This window comes from Sesamum indicum, linkage group LG2 (genome assembly GCF_000512975.1).
Source record: "Sesamum indicum cultivar Zhongzhi No. 13 linkage group LG2, S_indicum_v1.0, whole genome shotgun sequence".
Classification (NCBI taxonomy): Eukaryota; Viridiplantae; Streptophyta; class Magnoliopsida; order Lamiales; family Pedaliaceae; genus Sesamum; species Sesamum indicum.
Window position 1 is genome coordinate 8,158,059 of NC_026146.1, and position 25,004 is coordinate 8,183,062.

General features: G+C 30.9%; 1 protein-coding gene across 2 annotated transcripts; it reads right to left on the minus strand.

Annotated features, from left to right (window-relative positions):
• LOC105155598 lies at positions 10,249-11,762 on the minus strand. Of its 2 annotated transcripts, XM_011071493.2 has the most exons (4): positions 11,081-11,761; positions 10,921-10,980; positions 10,527-10,590; positions 10,249-10,410 (listed from the first exon to the last, which is right to left on the minus strand). In XM_011071493.2, exons 1-4 carry the CDS (start codon positions 11,444-11,446, stop codon positions 10,382-10,384), a joined length of 519 nt encoding a protein of 172 aa, XP_011069795.1. In that variant the 5' UTR covers positions 11,447-11,761; the 3' UTR covers positions 10,249-10,381. The 2 variants fall into 2 exon arrangements, with proteins under 2 accessions (XP_011069795.1, XP_011069794.1); XM_011071492.2 differs by having other exon boundaries at positions 10,249-10,590; positions 11,081-11,762.

Genomic DNA, 25,004 nt, shown 5'->3' on the forward strand with positions numbered 1-25,004 from the left:
TTAAAGAAATAATAAACCCGATTAAAGGATGTATCCTTGATCTATCCTTGGTGTTCGGTGTATTAAAAATTAATCTAATTACAGGCCAAGCATTAAAATAAGAAAACCAAGGGCAATGATATAAACAGAACCTTCACCCTCGTCGTTTTCTTCAATCAGCTTCGTGCGTGGTTCCTCTTCAACCAAATCGTTCTCCTCAAGATTTCAAAGTTGAAATCCACTAAAAGAGTCCAATCCAATCACTGCGGGGCGCCGCCTGCTCATGCTAGCAAGATAAGAAGCGAAAAGGGAGAATCAACACACGTTATGAATCAACGAATTTGATTCTCTTCTCGTTTCTTCTTTGATTCAAGAAAATTAAGAAGAACAAGATTGGAGTGATTGGACAGAGATAGAAACCAAGTGTATGGAGGGTAGAGGACTAGATTATGTGCTTAGGGCTAGGGAATGAGAGATACAAGTGTATCAGAAGACCTAATCTTTCGTATGAACTTGATCTTATTCAAGGTGGTTCACCTTAACCCTAATTCCACTAATCATGGCTGATTTTCGCCTCTCCAAGAGTTGAAAAATTTGGCCATCACCTAGACTAAGTTAAATAGGATCATGGTCTTGTATTTAAATGGATTAGGCTTTGAAAAATCAAGTCTATGTCTAATGGACTTTAAATTAAATTCAATTTATGTATAAGTCCATTTTAAAGTTTACTTCTTTAAATCCATTTAACAGACCCAAGCCTCTTCTCCCTCTTTCAATTTATAAATCAAATTTATAAATTGAAATAAGCCCAACAAAATTAATTCAATTAATTCTAAAAGGCCTAAATCCAAAATTAACTAATCCAATTAATTAATCTTTGAGAATCCAATGAATGGATTTTTATATAAATAAAGCAATAATTTATTCTCTCCAAGAAATTAATTTGGTCTAGTTAAATTAGTCTCTTTCTTTCAGAATTAATTCTAAATTAATTCTATCATACTTCGGTGATTAAAGTCTGACTTTTCAGGTTCACCCTCAATTAGAATTTAGCCTATGTGACCAACAATTAATTAGTCAAATTAATTAAATTATTTTCAATTAACCAATAAACAGAAATAAGTCATTAGCATAGGTGATCATCTAGCAACAGTTCATGGGACTAGATATTAGGTGAATAGTGGAGTATAATTTATGCTCCAAGCTTCATACGAATACAGTCCTTCCATCAACTATTCCCGGACCCTATTCTAGGGCATGAAATTGGGCGTTGGTCCCCATCCTAGACAAAGCATCTATACTCAAAACCCGAGTCCTTGTTTCCCCGCTAATTAACACGGGAAACCTATCCTATTCATTGAGTCATTGTGGCCACAAATTCTAAGGGCTAAACAGGTCTCGAGTGTATAAGAGACACCGCTGTCACAATACTGACAGGGGACGGGTTCTATCTTGGAACTCACCATCCTCACTACATACTCCAATTGCACTAGACAAGGCTTGTGATGATCATACCTCATGACACAGTCACTACTCGCCATATCCAAGATACGTTGTTCGTATGCACATGACTGTCATGATTCCTCAAGTCTAAGGACTAATATCGTATTATCGGGATCGAGAATCCCAGTCATACTGGCCAAGGACTCAAAGCTTTATGCTTCCCGCGAGTTAGTTTAGTTAGTCGACTACCTTGTCCATTAAGTATTCATAATTGGCTCATGTGTTTATTGTGCTTACTCCTTATATTGAACGGTGTTTCAATATCATAACGAATCCTCACGTATCAAAAAATTAAATCTGTGGAATTAGGCTGCGCATAGATTTGCAGCTATGAAGCCAACTTTTAAAGGATCGATTAGAAATATTCCAAGTCAAGAACCTAGAGATTGGGCATCGAGAGTCCCATAGTGACTTACTCTAAGTATTGTGGTGTCGTGTTTCATTGGCGGGAGATGTAGGTCGTCTATACAATTTTAGTGGGTTAGTCGGCAAGGTAGTCGAGTTACTGAACTGACTAACGGGAATCGTCATATGAAAACCTTAAAAGATTGGTCGGTATGACTCCAAATCCCGATTTTGTTTGTACGAGATTTGTCCTCGAACTTGAAAATTCATGGCAGTCGCATGTATACAAAGATTGTATCTTGGATCTAGTGAACAGTGACTATGTCATAAAACATGATCATTATAAGTCTTATCCAGTACAATTGGAGTACGTAGCGAGGATAATAGATTCCAAAAAAGGATCTGTCCCCTGTCAATATGAGACAGTGAGATCTCTTATGCGATTTGAGAAGATTTAAGCTCTCAAAGTCTTGGCCAAAGTGATTGTTCTTCGATTAGGGATGGGTTCTTTAAACGAATCAATAGAGTAAATACATATCGAGTATAATGCATTGTTGCCTAGTCAAGAATGGGAATCGACGCCCAATTCCATGTCCTAAATTAAGTCCAGGGGACGGTTGACAGTAGGACTATACCCATATAGAATTTGGAGCCTAAATGTTCACGCCAACATTCACTGAGTCTATAGTGTCACGGAACCTTAGCTAGATGGCCACCCATTGTTAAGGACATTTTGGGTTATGGAATAGTAAAAAAATAATTAATTAAATTAAATTAAATTAATTTTGTTGGTCAGAAGCCCAAGGCTAGCTACATGTGTACCTAAAGAATCACACACAAATTATTATGTGTGAAGCATAGTTGCCTAGTCAAGAATAGGAACCGACGCCTAATCCTATGCCCTAAACTAAAGATGAGAGACGATTTATTAAATCATGCTAATTATCAAAACTATAAGCAAAAATCATGACGAATAATTATTATCACAGTTATTAAAACGACTACTAGTTGTTGTTGCAATAGAAAGATCAAAACATTAATCATAAGTACAAACCACAACAAATGCTTTGTCCATGACCAATCATCATGAATATTTAGGTCATAATATCCAGATATTGATTAGGTATTAGTAAAAATTTAAATTTGCACATTAATTAATCTCTTGTGGTTCATAATATTAATTTATTATAATTTTTAAATTATTGTACTTTGTAATATAATGTTTTTTTTATAGTATTTTTCAACCTCTTTCATAAGTTTTTTAATTAAATTAATTTATGAATTCAACCATAGTATGGTGAACATACTTTTATATACTGAGTTTAAATGATTCCTTTTTTCACGGATTGCAGTGAGCCCATAATTTCTTTTTCTATGCCTTATATTTTTTAAAAAAATTCTTTTATTAAATATATAATATTGAATTATTCTTCTCTCTAATATAGTATTAAAGTCAAGCTAAATAAAATATTTTATGTCTAAATTTTATTATCGTTTATTTATATCAATACATATATATATATATGCTTCATGTGTAAAGTTTGAAAGTGATGGAGCATATCAAAATATAAAATATTAAATTTAAAAAAGTATTTTCTTAAATTACGTGGTGGTTTAACAATTAGGGATAATTACACTCCCCTCTCATGAGATTTGTATAATTACACAGACATTCTCTGTAAATTAAAAAATTACATTTAGCACCCATGATATTTGATTCTGTCCAACAAATAAGTCCTTCCACAAGTCAAAATTCATCAAATTTGTTGCTATTAACAAAAAAAATCAGAAAAAATATCTATAATCACCCCCCATTAACTTATTGCTAACGTTTTTAGGTCAAATAAATATTATTATGACCAAATTACCATCATACTTCTTCACCCGTTCTTGCATGTGAGGGTATATTTTACCGTCATAAGAGTAGTTTAGTTCAAAAAAATTATTTAAGCTACAATAAGTCAGTAATAAGTCAATCGAGGGTAAATACCAATTTTCATTCAGTTTTTTTTGTTAATATCAACAAATTTTGACTAACGGATGAAACTTATTTGTTAAACGAAAACAAACCCCAAGAATATTATATGTAACTTTTTAAATCACAAAAAATCCACATATAATTACACCAAACCTAACATCCCTAACAATTAATTCCTTTTCTCTTATAAATGTACACTAGACACACTTGCTATTTATCCGATATTTGTTTGGTTCATTTATCTTAGTTTTCCTCTTTATGTGGTTAAACGACAGCACGTGTGTGCGCATGGACTTATTCAATAATTGGTGCACAAAAAAATAGAAGCAATAATTGGGGTGCAAATGCAATCCCATGGCCAAAGCTCTTGTGGGTTTTTTTAACATAATGTGGACAAAATCTTGTATCAACATGGGACAAACATTTTACTACAAATAATGCAATCACTAAAACATCCATCATTCTGCCCTTACAACAAAACTCTGTTGGAATTTTAGCTTAGTGTTTCACAATACTAATAAAAATAAGGGTAACTGCATACTCTTGAAATTAAAATTTTTAGATATATCTTTTTTTATTATTTTTTTTTTGAAATTTTAAATACATTCCCTAAATTATAATTATAAATTGAGTAAGCATTTTTTGAATTTTATTATCTACTCTTTCCTTTTTTTTGCTCTGATTTATCATTTAAAGTACATGATTTGAACTAAAGATCATCTCAGGCCAATTTGTGATGGAATGGGAATTGTAAGGGCAAAGATGTGGCCAAAATTTCCCTTAAAATTCCCATTGTGTATGGTATTTGATCACTTTTTGATGGAATTTTTCGGACTAAATTATTCTTATAACGGCGAAAATATACCTCCTCACATGTGTTAACCCGTGAAGACGTATGGGGGCAATTTGATCATAAAAAGATTTATTTGACCTACAATAATTCAGTAATAAGTCAGTCGATGGTAAATAAAGATTCTTTTCGATTTTGTTATTAATACCAGCCAATTCGATGAATATTTACTAATTAATGGACTTATTTATTAAACGAAAACAAACCTCAAGAGTGTTGGATATAATTTCTTAAACCACAGAGAATTTATGTGTAACTGGAGCTGACTCGAGAGGAGGAGAGTAACCTCTCCCTGGTTCATTTGATTCAATCTTAGAGGTAGCATCAAGTGAGAGATATTGCAAGGACTGGACACAGCTGGGATGTGTTGTCCTATTCCCAAAATCTGTGTAATTCCCAAAGATATGGGCTTGAAATTGTGAGGATGGCAAGAGAGGTGGAATAGAGAAAAACAAAAATCAATAATTGAAACTAATATTTATTTAAAAATGTATATAGAAGAAGAAATGTAGCTGTCAATAAGTGGTGGGATGTCCCTTTAGGACTTTGGTGGAAAGAAAAGAATTGAGTTTAAGTTTTCATAACAGATATTGTCCCATTTTTTAAGTTTGGAACACATAACATTCCCCAGATTTGCTCACTTGACTCCACCTGAATTAGTTCTTGGCTAGCCTGTCAATTCTCTTTGTAGAAACCCCTGCATGCCCATTGCCCACTCATTATTTCTTCTCTCTTTTATTATTTATTTATTTATTCGTTTTTCGGTACGGCAGAAAGATAAATTAAATTGCTTGATACTTGAAGAGCTTAATCCCTTTTGATCGACAGCTTAGAAGCTCGATTCAATTAATGTGAACATTTAATGATGAAATAAACCTGAAAATACCAAACTGTTCAAGCTGGGCTCGTGTTTGGTTCGATTAATAATTAAATTAAATTCAAACATAATATTTCAAGCTCAATGTAATTCGAAAATTATTCTGAATAATAATGTGTTCGACTCGACTAAATCGATTTACAGCCCTGTTCTTATATTTTTCTTGTGGTTATTCATGATGCTCGATCCTCGATGCACGAGTCGTTTAAAAAATTTTAGAGGAAAAATGTGATGGAGTTAAGTTTTTAAGTTTTTCTTTTTTCTTCCTAATTTCGTATTTTCTAGTGATACGAAAGATGAAATAAAAAGGGAGAATAATTAAGTGGAATTTGCTCTTACATAGACTGATTATAATAATTTTTCTTTAAGTTGTTCGATAAATGAAAGAATATTACATCAAATCCCCCTTATTTGGCAAAATAAAATTAAAGTGAGACGTACTTTTACCAAATTACCCTTTTTACTTTATTTTAGTTAATGAATAACATACGACTAGAGTAATTTTTAAATTACCCATAATGAATTTATAAAGTAAATAACTTGAAAGCTCTTCAGTACTAGCAAGCAAATTCCAAGGGAAAAAAATTATATATATTAGGAATAATTACACTTTTCCCTTTCGAGATTTTGTGTAATTACACGTAATTTTCTTGTGGTTTGAAAAATTATATTTAGTTCCCTTAGGTTTCTTCCATCTAACAACTAATTCCCTCCGTTAGTCAAAATTCACTGAATTTATTGATCTCAACAAAAAATAGAAATAAAAATTGATATTTGCTCTAGTCAATTACTGACTTATTGCAAGTCAAATAATTTTTTTTAAATTAAACTATCCTTATAACGGTGAAGATATATCTTCTTACATTCATTAACATGTAATGACATATGAGAGCAATTTGATAGTAAAAAGATTTATTTTTTGACCAACAATAAATCAATCAGGGATAAATATAAGTTTTTATCTAATTTTTTTGTTAATATTAGCAAATTTGGTGAATTTTGACTAATGGATGGACTTATTTGTTAGACAGAAGCAAACCTTAGGGGTGGTAGATATAATTTTTTATTCCATAGAGAATTTACGTATAGTTACACCAAACCTTAGAGGAGGGCAGTATAATTATCTCTGTCTATTATTATCTTTTATGGTGGGGATGACGGCATGAAAAATGATAATATATATATATATATATATATGAAAGAAAGGATTCATTGAATTAAGTAGAAATTAAGATGAATAAAAAAAAAAGTTATCTTTAAAGAGAAACTGTATTACGAGTAATATGGTAAATAAAAATTCATAATAAGAAACTTTTTGTCTTTGAATCTCATATTTATACTTTTCCATCTAATTCTGCACAGAAACAAAGCAGAGTATTAAAAGAAAGGGATAAATTGTAGTCGACCTATATGAAAAATAGTCAAATAGCCCCCTAATAAAAACAATAGCAATTCCTGTGTTTCTCAAGATATAGCTATTTACTCCCTTGTGTTTTAAAAAATGAAGCAATTTATAGGGGGTAAATTATTATTTATTTTTTATAAGGGAGTAATTTACTCATTTCTAATATCACATGAGGGTAAATTCGTATTAAAAAAAAAAAAAACTTCAACAATGTACATTTTATTTTACATTTTCTTCACTTATTTTTTTAAGAAAAATACAGTTTTTCCTTTTACCATTTTTGATTTACTGCAATTTAAACCTCCCCCCCCCCAATCCCCCTCTGTGTTATTTTTCTTTTTATTTTAAAATTTATTTATGTATTTTGTTTTTCACTTTTCATGTCAAGTAACTACTTCTCCTCCACTCTTTCATCCATTCATTCTCTCCATTTTATTTTACTCAATTCTATTTTAATAATAAATTATTAGTTTAATAAAAGCATTATTGAAATTGCACAAACATTGAGTGGGCATTTTTCTTTATTAGTACTAATTAAAAGTATAGGCTTTAGAATTTGACAATTTTGATCCTATAAAATTTAATTTGACAATTTTATTCATTTATTAGTTTTCTCAGATGTTAGGAACTTCATTGTTGAAACTTTTAAAAACCCTTCATAGTGTTTGATTTCATTTTTAACCCATTTTTTAGATGGACCAAAACATGGTAAATATTTGTTTTGATTTATTTGAAAATTTTGGAGATGTTTTAAAACAGTCCCTCATTTGTTTTTTATAAAAATAAGTCTACACTAATTATAAGCCATACAACTAAAAAAATTATATACATACTCATATATATATAAATATATAAAAGAGACATGATTTGATAATGAACAGTAGTTTATGTCTCCCACTAAACAACATCAACCATACCATACTTATTTTATATTATCTCAAAAATAAATCCAAACATACATATTATCTCTAACACATACTTATTTATCTTTTTTTTTTCTCTCTATCTCCACAGAACACACCAAAATAAATTAAAAATAAAACCAAAGATAGTTGTTGGATTTTCCATATGCGCGTCATATGAGGTCATATTATTGGAGATTTTGAAAATTCTATCCAAAAAGTCCTAAACCCACATAATTAATATGGACAAAATGCATAAAATCCCCATGTGTTTTAAAAAGTATGCAAAAAACACCCACTTGTTATGAAAATAGGCTAAAAGCCTCCTTGTATTTTGTAAAACTCAGCTCAATCATCCCCTCTCCGTTAAATCCAACTAACGGTGTTAATTTTTTAGAAAATGATCGTTGTACCCTTACTTAATATATATTATTTCTTATTTTAATGACCGTAATACTGATTGTCAGATCTAATCAATTAATCTCAATCGTTAGATTTTAAAAAAATAATTTAAAATTAAAAAATATATCATTATTATATATATATATATATATATATATATATATAAAAACTAACTACCTCACCCCACCCCTTTCCGCCGCAGCTACCGGCCGGTCGCCGGAGAAAGTCGGCGCGTCTCCCGGCACAACTACTACCGTTCGACTCACCTCTCACGACCGGTTCAGCCATAGTGCCCGTGTCATGAAATTCCTCCAGACACGCCGACTGGCAAAATTTAATATGGCAAAATTTAATACTTATTTTTTAGGGTGAGAAATGGCAAAAGAAAGATACAAAACAAGCCAAAAAGCCCTTTATGTATTATATAAACCCATAGAGGGGTATTTTAGTCCAAAATATCATGAAATATGAACCTAAACGCAAAATATGTCTACCAAACGCAGCAGACGTGCGTCTCCTCCACTTCCCGTTAGTTGCTAACAGAATGTGGGTTTTTTCCTGACTAAAACAAAACAAAATGGGGGTTTTAGCCTGTTTTGAAAACAAGAGGGTGTTTATTGCATACTTTCTAAAACACAGGAGGGTTTTATGCATTTTGTCCTAATTAATATTGATAAATTAGTGGACTATATAATAGGGTGTTTTAGGTCCATTTATAAGCTCTTTATAACATTTTATAAGTTCTATAATTTTAGGATAATTACACTCTTCTTTCATGAGGTTTGGTATAATTATACGTAAATTCTATGTGGTTTGAGAAATTACATTTAACACCTGCGAGGTTTGTTTACATCTAACAAATAAGTCGCGTCGTTAGTCAAAGTTCACTGAATTGCTGATATTAATTAAAAAATATATATTTACCTCTAATTGACTTATTACTGACTTACTGCAGATCAAATAAATTTCTATTACCAAATTACCCTCATATGTTTTTACGGGTTAATGCATGTGATGAGGTATATCTTCACCATTATAATAATATTTTAGTCCAAAAAAATTATTTGACCTGCAATAAGTCAGTAATAAGTCAATCCATGGTAAATATCAATTTTCATTCAATTTTTTTATTAGTATCAGTGAATTCAGTGAATTTCGACTAATTAGGGAATTTATTTGTTAGACGTAAGCAAACTGCAGGGGTGCTAGATATAATTTGTCAAACCATAGGGGGTCTACACATAATTACTCCAAACCTCAAGAGAAGGGAGTGTAATTATCCCTAATTTTTGTTCAAAATTTCATGAACTTATTTTAAAATAAAATTTAGCATTTTATAAGCTTTAAAAGTACATTATCAAATATATAAATTTATAAAATCTTTTAAATAAATAGAGCCAAACACCCTCTAAATTGCCAAATCCATTTTTGGTAGGACCAAAATTAACTACCACACCCCCACAGGACATAAACAATTAAGCCAAAAAGTATATAGAATTCCTATACTATATTTTCCATTTATAATAGATTTCATTTATGCTAAACTAAGGGAGTTGCTAAGCTGACATTGTAGCATATTGGTTGGGTTTAAACCAATTTATCTTCCTATAATATTGCAAATGAGCAAATTATTAATTCTTTTATAAAAAAAAATAGCAATTTACCTCTCAAGGTAATTTTTCAAAATGAAGCAATTTATCTCCACAGGGTAAATTGCTGCATTTTAGAAAAATACAAAAAGGCAAATTTGCTATTTATTTTTTCATATCACAGGGAACTGCTTGCATTTTTTTTCCAATAGTGGTTCTGCAAAAGCTACTCCAAACGAGAGGGGAGAAAACAAATCGGTGAAAAAAGAAGAAGAAAAAGAAAAATTGCTTTGATCTTTTTTCTTTTTTCTTTTAAAATTAAATTTTTACTTCAATTTTTTTACATTTATGGTGTGTGTTTTGTTCCCTAGTGCATGGACAGGAACAAATAAGATGAGAAAGAAAGATTAAACAAATAGATGATAAAAGAGATACAAATTAAGAAAGATGTTCAAAATTGAAACAGCCATTTTGCTTTTACTTGAAGAATCCCATAATCTCTTGGGGCAATTGCAATTTGCAGCACAATATATAGACAGAAAGCTGCACTCTTACTGCCTCTTTCTCCCCAGCAAACCTCCTGACAAAAACGCACGTATGGCAAAACACAGCGGCAGCAGAATAGGCAAAAATTAGGCCCTCAAACCATTGTTTTTTTCCATTCAACAATTTCTTGACCCTCACAAAAATACTCACCTGATGATTTCCCTTTTTTGGATGATGTGAAGAAACCAAACTGCTTCCTTGGTACAGATTCACCCTGTATAACAACATCGCCTAAATATATCACAACAAAGGATTAATTGCATTTTACCCCTGTCTGAGGAGGTAAATTACTTCATTTTAAAAAATTTAGAGAAAAAATTGTTATTTTTTTTCATAAAAAAATAATTTGCTCATTTATAGGGAGAGTAAATTAAACTGTACCGACCTCCTAAAGTCTGAAGGAAATAAAAAATTGTATTCTCCCTCATTAGAGGGTCACGTTGTCCTATTTTTTTTTTTTTTTTTTTTTTTTTTGGTTTTTGGTCTATCATTAATGTTTTCACGGGGGTTCTTACATTTAACCGTAGGAGGAAGTAAAACAAACCTGTGAGAAGGTAGGAACATGCTTGACCGAATTATGGTTCTCCGGAGGAGCTACATTGTCCTGAAATTCATCGGTGACGTACAAATTGATGAGAATTTAACAAAAAATACTCATAGACATAACGAAAACCAATTCTTCTGTTCGGGTTTCCTGAACTTGCCTGAGAGAAATGAAAGACTGAGGAGCTAGCAGTGTCGTCAAGACACAGGTTGTGCTGCTTCTTGATCCTTGGCTCTTTTGTTTTACTCTTGGCCGTTTTGTTTTCTGGAACGGAACACGCGTAGCCGCCATAGTACTGATTCTCGCCCGTGTAGTGTTCGTGCAGATGAGGCGGCCCTGACGATGCATCCGAGACCATGGACAGATCCTCGGCCTCTTCGTCCTGCCGGTTTACGCGTTCTCCTTTCTCTTTATAGTTCTGCACAAAAGCCCTTCTGTATGGATCAGTGGAATTCGAGAGTTGATCTAAGTACATGGTCCATCCCGATTCACATCCGCTACTACATCCAGACGTTGATGTATTCATTGAGTCGACGTTTCTGCACACTTGGGTGCAGGACTTCTTTCTTGTAGAGTAGAGGGAGAGAGGTGTGGAGAGTTGGAAAGTAGGATGTATGGCCTGTTTCCTCCTTGTATGTTTCTATTTATAAGAAGAAGAGGGAAAAAAAGAGAGCACAAGTATGTAATGAGACCAAGTAAATCTCCCTCAAAATCCTAGGCTATACTTGTGCTTGGCTCTATCCTTTGCCTTAATATACATGGATCTGTTTGAAGAAGAATCAAACTTGCCAGTTGTCCTAGTTACTTTGGGGTTGGGTGGGAGAGAGAAGGAGAGGTCCATATTGGCAAGTGATGATAGTTGTAACACATGGTGAGTCATCTCGGGTTCGAATTAAGTGTTGGCTAAGGTGTTTTACGTTCTTTATTTGGTATCAGGTCGTACCTAATTTGGTACACATACACGATAAGAATACCATTGGATAGGCCCCAGTAGTTATAACTCTCCAATATACTCAAGGCAGTGTGTTTGTTATGAGAAAAATAGTTATAGAGTATCAACTGCGGGTAAAATAACTGTTATCCAGTGATAACTAGACAGTCATGAATATCATGTACATCACCAGATGAAACAAGGGTATTTTAGTCATTTTTCGGGACAATTTGATACGGTCCCCACATCAGTAAATACAAGGGCCAGTTCATCTCCCACGATTTTACACACCCTACTTCTCCACAAGAGTAGCAAAAGCTCGATGGTTAAAAATGAGAAACTTGATCGATCGATAGAAGTTTAGGGCATAGCCGCGCGCAAACCCCGTGAGGGGTTTAGACTAGAATGTGAGGTACCATTCTTGTGTGGAACATGAAAAGGGAAGTCATATGCGGATTGTTGATAGTTAGTTAATTAGACTGTTCACATGTACATCTTATCGTGACAACGATGAACTGAATGAAAAGGGAAAAAAGAAGCAAGAAACGTGCTTTCTCCACGGACACTTAGTGTCGTGCCAAATTAAGTTATGAATTGAAGTGGCAGCACAATCTGCACATACATCGGCTTCCTGAGGCAGCCTGGACAACCCCATTTTCCAACAAGATACTAATGTATACTATGATTTCATCTTTACAACTTGTTTCTGGTGTAAGAAAGTTGCAAAAGATACATTTGTTGTATGTGATGAGTGTAATATTAATGGATCAAACCAGCAGGATAGGTAATTAATACTATAAAAAATATGATAGTTAGCTGTGGTTAATTATTATAGTCAAAAGAAGAAAATCGCGGCAAATACAGATCAACCGCGGCATTGCAACGGCCATTAGCCATTGTTTCTGCAAGTCTGGTCAAACCATTAGCTATGCTAAAACCATGTGAAATATAGATTAATCGTGGTAAAACTTTAAATTTTTGCTTCGATTTTATTTAACTATGGTTAATAGCATTAATTTACCACGATTTTTGAACTGTGGTATATAATGTAGCGAAAGTTCAACTTTTTTGTAGTGTAAATAGATCTCTCTTATGCATTACCTGTTTTTGTTTTACAGCTGCGTACTCGACATTATTCTTAACTTAGGCAAAAAAATGCAATTTACTCCCTGTGATATGAAAAATAAGCAAAAAAATCCTGTGAAAAAAAAAATAGTAAATTACTCTTATATTTTAGAAAATGAAGTAAATTACCCTCTATCCGAATCTTGATAGAGGGATAATTTGCTTCATATTCTAAAAAATAATGAATAATTTGCTTTTTTTTTTCAATAAGAATTTTTTGCTCATTTTACATTTCACGAAGGGTAAATTGCATTTAACCCTTTAACTTATTGTTAAGGTTGCCTTTGAATTTTGACAACCGATTAGTGAATCTTCAGAGCTCATGTTGGATAATTGGTTGTTAAATAGCTTTTTGTCCTAACCCTTTGGCTTTGTTTTAGTTCCTAAAGTGAAATTCCAACCCATATTGGGTTTAGTTGGATTTAAATTAATTATATGACAAGTGTAATATATTTGACGTGTGATTTGTGTAGAATTGGAGAAAGTAACCAATTATATGACGAGTGTGTCACACTTACTCTGTGATTGATTTGGTTCGACCAAACTTAATTTGAGTAAAACTTTTTCGAAATACCTTGGGTAAATTAGATGTATGCCATGTGCGATTAGGTATAATTATATAAGCACTTTCTACATTTCTAAAATTATATATACATTTTTTAAATTACAGTTGTAATTATAGATACACTCTCTATCTAGGGACAAACTATTACATATAAACTATTCACCGTTTTCAAAAACCGATACCAAACCGGACATGGTCGGTCTAGTTCTGTTATAATCGTTTCTTTTTGGTTATTTTCGATTTTTTAACTGAAAAAATCAATTTATTTATAAAAAAAAATATATAAATAATTTTAGTATTTTTTCAATTTTGTCCAAAAATATCTATATAAAAGTATCAAAATTATCTAAAAAACTAAAATGTTTAATGACTAAAATATTTACGAATTCAATTTTATAGTAATAGATCGAAATTATAATGATAAAATTCATATACATTATATTAAATATTTATTTATAAAAAATATTAAAATATATTAAATTGTTGATTAAGCTTGTTATTAGATAATATAAACTAAAATAGCATATTTTAGATATTTGAAGAATGAAGATTGACGATTGCAAAGAGTTTTAAGAGAGAGAAGAGAAAGAGTAAAGTTAAAAGTAAAATATATAATATATTATACATTATATATTATATAATAATATATTTTAATATAATTAATAAAATAAAATTCAATTTTTTGTCCGATTCGGGCACCAAATCTAGAAAAATAATCAACCAATTAAAATCAAACCAAAATTTCGATTCGACCGGTTTTCTGTCGATTAATCCCTAATTTAGGCCTAACCTTATGGACTGCTAATGTAATTTTTTTTTTTTTTTGTGAGATAAATACCCATTTCAACTAACTATTTATCGATTCAATCAATAAACTCACGTTATAATAAATTGAGAGAAAAATTAGAATAAACTCACCTTAAGAGAGACAAATCTAACCATATATCTGGTGGTAATCTAACCCACGATTTCAAACTTATACATGGATCTCAACCTTAACTACTAGACTAAGAGTCCGTTTGTTTCGATGAGAGGAAAGGGAAAGGGGAAGCGAGGGACTGGAAAAAAAACAACAGTTTTTCTTTAAACTGTTTGGTTTTGAAATGACAGTAAATCTCAAATATTTTCTACTAGAAAAATAAATTGAGAAGGAATGATTAATTTTTATGATTTACTGAGTAGACCTTTCTTTTTATTTTGTACTAGAAAATATACAAGTTAATATTATACTAAAATAATTTTAAGTTATTAAAAATTTTAAAAATTATTAATAAAAATATTCATCAGACAAGAACAAAAGTACTTTTATATACAAATATCATTAGCCACAAAGGAAAAAAGTTGAAAAAAATTATATGAACGGGTAATAGAGTAAATAAAAATAAAATGTATTTTTTGTTTTATCTTTTTTCCCTTATACTTTGATTTTTCCACCCAATTTTGGATGGAAACAAAATTGGACTCGAGAGGAATTTCATATTCATCTACTTTTACTTTTCCTTTGTTTATTCTGCCCAAACCAAACACAAGACTTTCGCTTAATTACATCACTCGAAATAGCTTTATTACACTTTATCTAACTTTAATTTTGAAAACACATCTAAACCTCGGAAAATTCTTGCTTCGATCAAGTTAGATCAAATTAAATCAATTTATTTTCCCTAAACTATATACCAATTACACGACAAATGTATTGTATTTTGTCATATAATTTGTTCAAATTTAATCGAGTCGGATCCAAACTAGAATTTTTCCTAGAACCTCGTTGAGAATACTTCCTCTACAAACCCAAACATATAGAAATTATGAAATTACCTATTTAGCCTTGATTTCAAAAGAATGAATAATCATGCTATTAAATTACCGTTCCACCCCTTATTTATTTTTTTGTCTTTTAAATGTTTGAGACAATGGTTGAAATTTTTTATTTTTTTAGGACGAACAGGTAAAAATTATGTATATATCTTTTAAGGAAAAAATGCAATTTATCCCACTATATTATTTATTTATTTTGATGAGCCCACTGTGTTATTCAAAAGTAGTAGAAAATCCGATTATAAAAAAATAATTTTCAATTTATCACTTTATTTTTTTTATTAGAAAAAAAGAGCAAAATAAGCCCCTCATACGAGTGGTGTAACACATGTTCTCATTCATTGTTTTTTTTTACAATCGTTGGATTTTATCTGGCATAAATCAACTGTTCATATTGCATCCGTATTTCATATAAGGGTAAATTAAGGTTTTTTTTAACAAGAGAATATTTTGCCATTTTCAAATAACACAGAGGGCGGGAGACATTTTGGCCTGTCTTTTAAAACTTTATTTATTTCATTACTACATATCTATCAAGTTCTCACAAAATTAACTTTTAGTGTATGGTCAACTGATTATGATGTTTATATGTAATGGTAACGGTTTCTTTTTTAAGGTTTCTGTACTTCTAAGAAGTTGTTCCCAATATTTTCGGGCGCCATTTGTTTCGTGTGATTAAGTATGATAAAATTATTAATTTTGTATAATTATACGTTTGATTGGTATTATTAGAATCCGATATTAGTGTTGGGTCCGATCTTATTTATAAGGATTTATGGGATAATGAATTCCATCTCTTAGATGGAATATATAATCCTACCAATTATTGTAATCTTGTATTAAAAATACTTTTCCTCATTTCCCCTTCCAATCTCCGTACTCTCTCTCTCTCTCGTCCTCCGTTTTCTTTTCATTCATTTCTTCTCCCCTCGAATAATATGAGATGACTCGTTTGAAACTACCCTTAGAGTTCTTCCTTTTTCTAAATGATTAAAAAAATTATATTTTAAATTATAACAATTAGATAATAAAATATAATAAAAAATATTAATTTATTTTTTGGGACTTTTTTAAAAATATTTAAGTTTTTATTAGTTGCCAAATTGAATGTGTATTTAATTAGAACTTCTGTTTCTTATTAATATAGAAAAAGAATGAAATATTGATCCAAAATTAATTTTAAAATTATTCTTTCAATAAATAATTTAGAGATTTTTTTTTTATAATCATTCACAAGTTACAATATAAAAATAAAAATAACTTAAAAAATAATATCCTTACGAGTCTTTTTACATGTAATCATACTTTATAAAGGAATTTTAAAAAATGAAGCAATTTACCTCGCTAGACAGGGAGGTAAATTGCATTTTAAAAAATATAGGGGGTAAATTGCTATTATTTTTTTATAGAAGGATAATTTGTCCATTTACAATATAACAGGGGTTGATTACATTTTTTTGCATATATATGCATTTCATCTAAACATCTGTAAGTTTTAAAACATTACAAAGGTAATTTGGTCATTGAAATACAAGGACAATTGGGTGACAGACAAAAATGGAAGATCGTTTAAATAAGCTTATATACAAATTTTCCTTCTGGATATATGGAGTTCAGTAGTTCTCATCATGTGAAAACTTAATTTTTGCAATTTAGTCCACAAATATATAAATTTTTGCAAAATAAGGACTTTGTTTTTTGGAGTTTTCAGAACTCGACAAAGTTCCCATGTGCATGTCAAGTGAAGGAACAAAGTAGGAGATGTTGAAATTTCCATGAAAAAGTCCTCAATCCGTAAATATTGGTAAATTGGTGGACTAATATGTTAAGTCAACTTTTCATCGGATCAAAGATGTCACACCCACAAGAATTCAGGTCCTTTTACTTGTAATTTTTGTCCTGTACGGTACTTTGGCAGCTTGGTTCTGTGAAAAATTGATTTGGTTTACTCCAATTTTTCAATTCTACGAATTGAGGAACTTTTTTGCTAATATCTTCATAACTTATAGAATTTTTCCAATGGAAAAAAGTCCTCAATTCGTGAAAATTGATAAATTAGTGAACTGAATTGTCAAATTAACTTTTCACCAGACCGAATCTATCACACTATCATATTATATGGGACAAGAAAATTACAAAAAAAGTCATTTAAATACTTAACGGACCTCAGTATCTCCCATACAAAACCCTATCATTAGGTCAGCATTTGTAAATAAAGTATTTTTTTTAAAGAATATCTATAATTTTAAGGGATAATTACACACCTCTCTCCCGAGGTTTGGTGTAATTACACGTAAATCCCCTATGGTTTGAAAAATTATATCTAGCACCCTTAAGATTTGCTTCCATCTAACAAACAAGTTCCCTCATTAGTTAAAATTCGATGGATTTGCTGATATTAACAAAAAGAAAAACTGAAAGCAAATTGATATTTAACCTTGATTGACTTATTACTGACTTATTGCAGGTCAAACAATATTTTTCGAACTAAATTACCTTTATAAAGATGAAATAAACCTCCTCACATGCATTAACGAGTGAAGATGTACGAGGGTAATATGATCATAAGAAGATTTATTTGATCTAATATAAGTCAGTAATAAATCAATCAGGGGGTAAATGTAGATTCTCTTTCAGTCTTTTTGTTAATACGAACAAATTCTATGAATCTTGACTAATGAAAAATTTATTTATTAGACGGAAGCAAATCTCAGGAGTGCTGGATGTAATCCAAACTACATGAGATTTACGTTTAACTACACCAAACTTCACGGGACAAGAGTATAATCATCCTCAATTTTTTAAAAAAAAAAACATATATATTGATAAAATGAACTACAATCATCCCATTCCAAAATAGGTATTTGTGTAACAATTTAACCCTACTTGTCATTGTTTGGATAAAGTTCCCACTTGGGAAATTCCTCAATTTTCTTGAAGTGTTGATAGCATGCATGGATGCTGTCAAAAATGAATTAATGCAGCATTGGCCCATTGTGAAGGGCAAGGACGCGCAGAAGCCAGCCGAGAGAGACTAAAAGGGTACATATATTTATAGTCTCATCATGTGCTTCTGCTACCACATGCACAGATAGGTGATGATAGATACACACTATGATGCATCACTACTTAATTCATACAAAAATACACCAGCATCACTTACACCTTCACTTTCCCTCTTCTTACCTATCTTTCCCATCAACACTGTCTTTTTTTGGGCATGTAATCCTTCTCATTTGCAACAAATTGTTTGTCTTCCCAAGTATTAATTGCTTGGCCTTTTGGATTTGAGCTTCAATCACTCCTCATTTAGAGCAGTACTGTCACCTCTGGGAAGGTCCAACAACACTAATTTCTACACGTAAAACTATATACTCGACGGTAAATAACGTCCCGCACCTTTTGAGATTACATTCAAATATACAAACACTCTATACTCTCTGTAAGATTACGAGTATACCATTTGATGGGTATACATCCAGCGGATGCATCTGTAAGGTTTTGCCCATGAAATTAGGGCGTACACGAAATTACAACTACAATTTTAGGTGGTGTACAATGTATATTATTTTATAGATTATATGGGTGTTGTGTAATTAATTTAATTGCAAGGGTATCGACGCAATTTAATTACCTTATATGGATTTATTCCAAAACATGCTTAAGTTACATTATACGCTCGTTTTTCAGAAGCTGGTGGTGATTAGGGATGGAGCCACAAAGTTTAACCAAACAGGGCAGGTTTATGGCGAAGGGAGTGCAAAATTTTAAAATTTAATACAAGTATATATGTATATAACTATAGCCGGTGGGCCGGCTGCCCTACCGGCACCCTATCTCCATCCCGGGAGGTAACGAATCACAACCACGCGACCTCCGCCATGACCGATCAACGACAAACACGTGTACTAAGAGATGAATCGAAAGATAGTTGTAGCTTCCTGATGAGCTAGAGAGGAGAAAAGTAGATGATACATAGGTCTGAATTGAAGTTGAATTGCAAGTGATGAACATGGCTTCTTTTGAGTCAGCTGGTCCCGGGAGCCTATTTACGTTTGCACATGCCGTTTGCTGCCTAGTTGCGTTCCCCAGCTTGACAAACCCACACTCCATCTGCACCTCATTTTCCAACTACGATAACTTGGAATTAATCGCTCGGGATGCCTTAATATGGCAACACATCATTTTCATGCTAAATCTTATTTTAGCTTACCTCTTTTGAATCCGCATCACATGTACCGATTAATTGTTTTGTTTTCCCCCTCAAAGTTGAGCTAATTAAAACCTCTCGGTAAATTTTATGATATTAAATATTAAACGGGGTTAATGTAATTTACCCTTTATGATATTGTAAACGAGCAAATTACCCTGTTATGAAAAAAAAAAAAAAATTCACTTCCCTTTGATTTTTAAAATGAAGCAATTTAACTCCATATCTAAGGAGGTAAATTGCTTCATTTTAAAAAATACAGGGGGATAAACAGGGAGGTAAATTGCTATTTTTGTTTTTTCATACGGGTAGTTTGCTCATTTTTAATACCATCGGGTGGTTGTTTGTATTTTTTTCAAAATTAATATGCATCGGAGTCGGGCTAAAAAAAGGTTTTGAGTCGGAATTTCATTATTACCTATTTATAAAAGAAACGTTTTACGTGCATGGTTTGCACGTGATGAAGAGAGCTTCATAAATGTATTAAATATCAAACGATCCTTCTATTTAATAATTTAAATTTTAGCTGATGTGGTCGTTTAACGTCTTTGCTTCGCATATGACATTACGGGCTTTTTCCATCACATATGGTCCCCGCGGAAAAATGTAAAGATCAAAACCACAGATGAAATCGATTTTTTTTTTCAAAAAAAGAAAATTGAGATTTTCTTTTAGTATCATCTCATGACAGGACGTTTTTACCATCTTATTCGTTGATCAACTTAGTGACAAACAAGAACTCATGTCTACATCATCACTCGACTCTTAAGTGTCTCTCTCACTATTATGCATCAAAAGTCTTCCATCCTTGCCGAGATTATGATAATAATCTCTTGAACCTCTCCCTCCATACATTGAAAAAGGACAAGTCACCATGCAAAAGATCTCGCATCAAAATCTAACCCTTCTTTCCATATTACATTAAAAAAAATTTAATTATTCTCTATACTATAAATCGCTATGACTTAATTATACTATTTACTATGATTAAATAAAATTAAGAGTAAATTATAACTGCCTCTTATAAGATTTAGCATAATTATGAATACTCCCATATTGTTTGAAAAATTACCAATACTTCCCTAATTATAACAACCGTCTAACAATTAGCGGGAGCTGTTATGTTTTCATCCATTTTTTTGTGGTGAACTGACCAAATGTCTTGTGGATTAAGAACTATAATATTATTTATTTTTTAAATTTTTGTGATTTTTTTGGACTGAGCCGATAATTTTTTAAATTCTTCGATCCACTCTGTTCGAATATTTTTATAAGTCTTTTAATTTTTTTTAAAAAAATAAAAATACAGTAAGGACAAAGTCGACAATTTCATAATTGCATCCAAGGATTACATAATTTCATCAAATATCGGGAGGGTATTTGTAATTTTTCAAATAACAAGGGGGTATTCGTAATTGCGCCAAACTCAGGGGAGGTCGTTGTAATGTACCCTTATAAAATTAATACAAAAACTTAAGTTTGAACCATGGTTGATCATCATTTGCTATGATTTATATGAAAGCAAATATATATGTGACCTAGTTTACAAAAACAACAGCTAATAATAGCCGTTTGTGCAACGTGACTAAATAATTTTTTTTTTACTTTTAACGAAAATAATCAACCCTATTTAAAAATATATTTGTTCTGGTGTTCTTCCGGCCTATCTTGTAAACCCTATTTCCCCCCATTATGTGACTACATGTTAACATGATCCTAGGTGGTCCCTTTTCATTTTGTCACCAATTTAGAACCCTCAACAGCTAGCTCACCATATATACATATATTAATTAACCAATAGTCCCTGATTTGTCCCATTCCAATTATGTCTTTACGTGACTTAAAGTCATCTTACAGACAACATCAAGCTACTTATCTTAACATAGAATTCGAAATCTTGTGGATATAACTAATTAACGTTTACATGCAATGTATTACCATCAAATCAAACGTAACATCACACGGGGAATAATTTCATGTCACAAAATAATTCAGACCGCCTCCTATAATTACACGGCTAGCAAAGAGCTTTCCATTGCATAAATTCCACGTGAGTAAGACCAAATACCCAAAGAAATAAAAAAAATAAAAAAAAAATAAATTATATTGATGCTTTTTGATGTTAGATTTAATTATAAGGTTAATTATATTTAAATTCACTCTAAAAATATGAAATTATATTTTTTCTTCAAAAAATTTGAAATTACACTTATACCCCTTTCGAAAATTCATTGTTTAAACCTGATCCCTTTTGTTAGGATTTGGATGGAAAATATTGAAGTTAAGCAAAAAAAAGACATAAATTTTTAATTTTACCCCTTATTTAATATTTTTATGTCTTTGTACTTACGAAGGAAAAATTGTAAGAATGTTAACCTCGCTCTATATATTATATTTATTCCTTTATAAGTACAAAAATATATATGAAAATGTTAAATGATGGACATAATTGAAAATTTATGTAATTTTGTTCCTTATGTCAGCATTTTCTATCCAAACCTTCACGGAAGGAGGTCAGGTGTAAACCAAGAATTTTTGTAGGGGATGCAAGTATCATTATAAAAATTTCTAGTGTAATTTAGCATTTTTAGAGAGGATCTAAATGTAATTAACCCTTAATTATATAAATACCACATGCCATTTGTAGGATTATTAGTACATTCCTTGAGGAGGTATTGTCATAATATATGTATTTTAGGGGGTATTTATATAAAAGTTTACCGCTAAATGGGGGGTGTAAAAAACTCTAATTTTAAAAGGTGTATTTCTTATTTATCAAAGGATAAAAAATATTTGTGTAATTAGACCTAATATCAGGGATGCCAATCTAATTTACCCACAAAGAATAACATATATATGAATTATGATTAGTTTGACATTAGTTCAATGATGAAAATATATAGTAGATAAATATTCACATTTTCAATAGTTAAAATCTAATATCATTGACAAAAAATAGAACATTACGACAAAAATAAAGTGATAATTTTAATATTGTCACTTATTATATACATTTAGTGATAAGATGTTTATTTTATCACAATAATGAATTTCATCATTTTAATAATTTTTATTATTGTAAAAATTGCTATTAGCAAGAATTGTGACAAAAAATGTGCACAAAGTTGTCACTAAATACAATTAATAACACATGTATAATGACAACCTAATGACAACAAATAATAGTTGTCACTATAGACGTGTCATTGTTGCATTTAGTGACAACATTATGCACAATTTTCGTTATAATAATTATATAGTGACAAGAAAAAAATTATTGTCTCTTAATATATATTTTCAGTGATAATTTTAAATTTATACTCGATAAATTTCATATTTTCTTATAGTGAATGTATAACGTTAGATTCTTGGAGCCTTAACGTAATAATTTTATTTAAGGTGAATTATATCACCCCCTTAGGTTAGGTCTAGTTATACAAATACACCTTGCTCTTTGCAAAATTATAAATACATTCATTCATAATTATAATTTGCAACAGTACATTTTTAAGGGGAAATAATTACACAAACACACCCTGAGATACTCTGTGTTGACATCCCTTCAGAGGTGTAGTTATAATTTTATAAAAGATGAGAGGTATTCATGTAATTATACTTACCTCATGGAGTGTCCATGTATATTTACCCGTTTATTCAAGTTATATATCTGGTCTTGAGTTGTGAACCTTAGTGCCTCTATCTCGCTGTATATGTCTAACTATTAAGTATATTAACACCAGCTGAGATTATATTTAAATACACAAAGATTTTATGTCTTTTACAGAGTAACAGATACAATTTTTGAGGTTGTAATTGTAATTACAAGTACATCCTCTATTCAGTGATAAAAATTTAGACAAATATTCCTTGAGATATATTATATTTACACCCCCTTGGAAATGTACCTATAATTTTACAAACGAATTGGACAAATTACAATGACCTTCTCTAAAGTTTAACAGAATTACGAATACTCCGTCGTTGTTTCGAAAATTACCAATACTTTCCTTGATTTTAACGATCATCTAACAATTAGCCCATTTCATTATCTCCATTAGATTTCCATCCATTTTTTTTTGGTAAACTGACCACAATGTACAGTATGAAAAATAACAACACATCAAAGGATAAAAAACCCCAAGGGGCTGGGCTCAATAATGCAATGGCATCTGAACAATAAATGCATGAGTGGACCTAACAAAAAAACACCACAGAAAAGAGGACTATCATTCTCAGAGTGACAGCCAATTTGCATCCATGGAAACATAAGTGTGTGTTTAATGTTCTTTTGAGTTTTAAAGATTTATTTTAAAAATATTTGGATAAAATAAAATTACGTAACTTATAATAGTTACCAACATCAAATTTGCAATTAATTTAGAAAAAAATCGAAGTAGCTTGCTATAATTTTGAAAATAAATTGAGAATTCTTTACTTTTCGTAAAATTTATGAGCCCGGAACATTTTTCTTTTTATTTTTTTATTTTATAAGCCCATTTTACCAAAAAAAATATTATATACTTTAAAACATTTTATATGCTCTAAAATATTTAAAAAAAATTATAAACTCAGCCGAACAGCCCGGACAAAAAAGGGCAGGACCCCTTGTCAATTTCAAACTGACAATGCCCAAAGGTAACGTTAAATTCCATCTACTAATATATTTATACTGTTTTCCCACTTTAATATCTTGGCCCCTATAGTGCTGTGTTTTCTAGTACCACTACAACACACTTGCTATCAAAACATTAGTCTTGATATTCGTAAACATGAACTATGCAATTTACATGTGATATGAGAAATGAGTAAAATAATTTTTTATAAAAAAAAATAATAAATTATTCCCTGTATTTTGGAAAAAGAAGCTAATTATCCCCTATTTAAACCACTGCTAGGAGGTAATTTGCTTCATTTTATGAAACACAGGGGGTTAATTTGTTAAATCTTATTTTATAGAGAGGTATTTGCTCATTTCATATAACACAATGGGGTAATTTTGCATTAACCCTAATTATATTAATACCGACATGTTTGTTTCTATGGAAAGTAAAATTTTGGCTTTTCGAATCCCACTAACGTGTTGAATGTTATTTTACTTTAATAGTAGTTGTTGATTGTATATAATTATCTGATATTGATGATTAGTATATGATTGTTATCGTTGTCGGTTGTTGTTAGATAACTATAATCGATTTATTGAAGAAATAATAGTTTATCGTTTTTAACTTATCCCCCGAAATAAAAAGAAAACTACTGCGTATACATGTGGTTTTTATCATTTTATTTTTGTATAAACTATACTTAATGTTAATAACTATAATTGATTTACTAAAGAAATAATAGTTTATCGTTTTTAACTTATCCCCCCGAAAAAAAAAAAAAGAAAACTACTGCGTACACATGTGGTTTTTATCATTTTATTTTTGTATAAATTATAT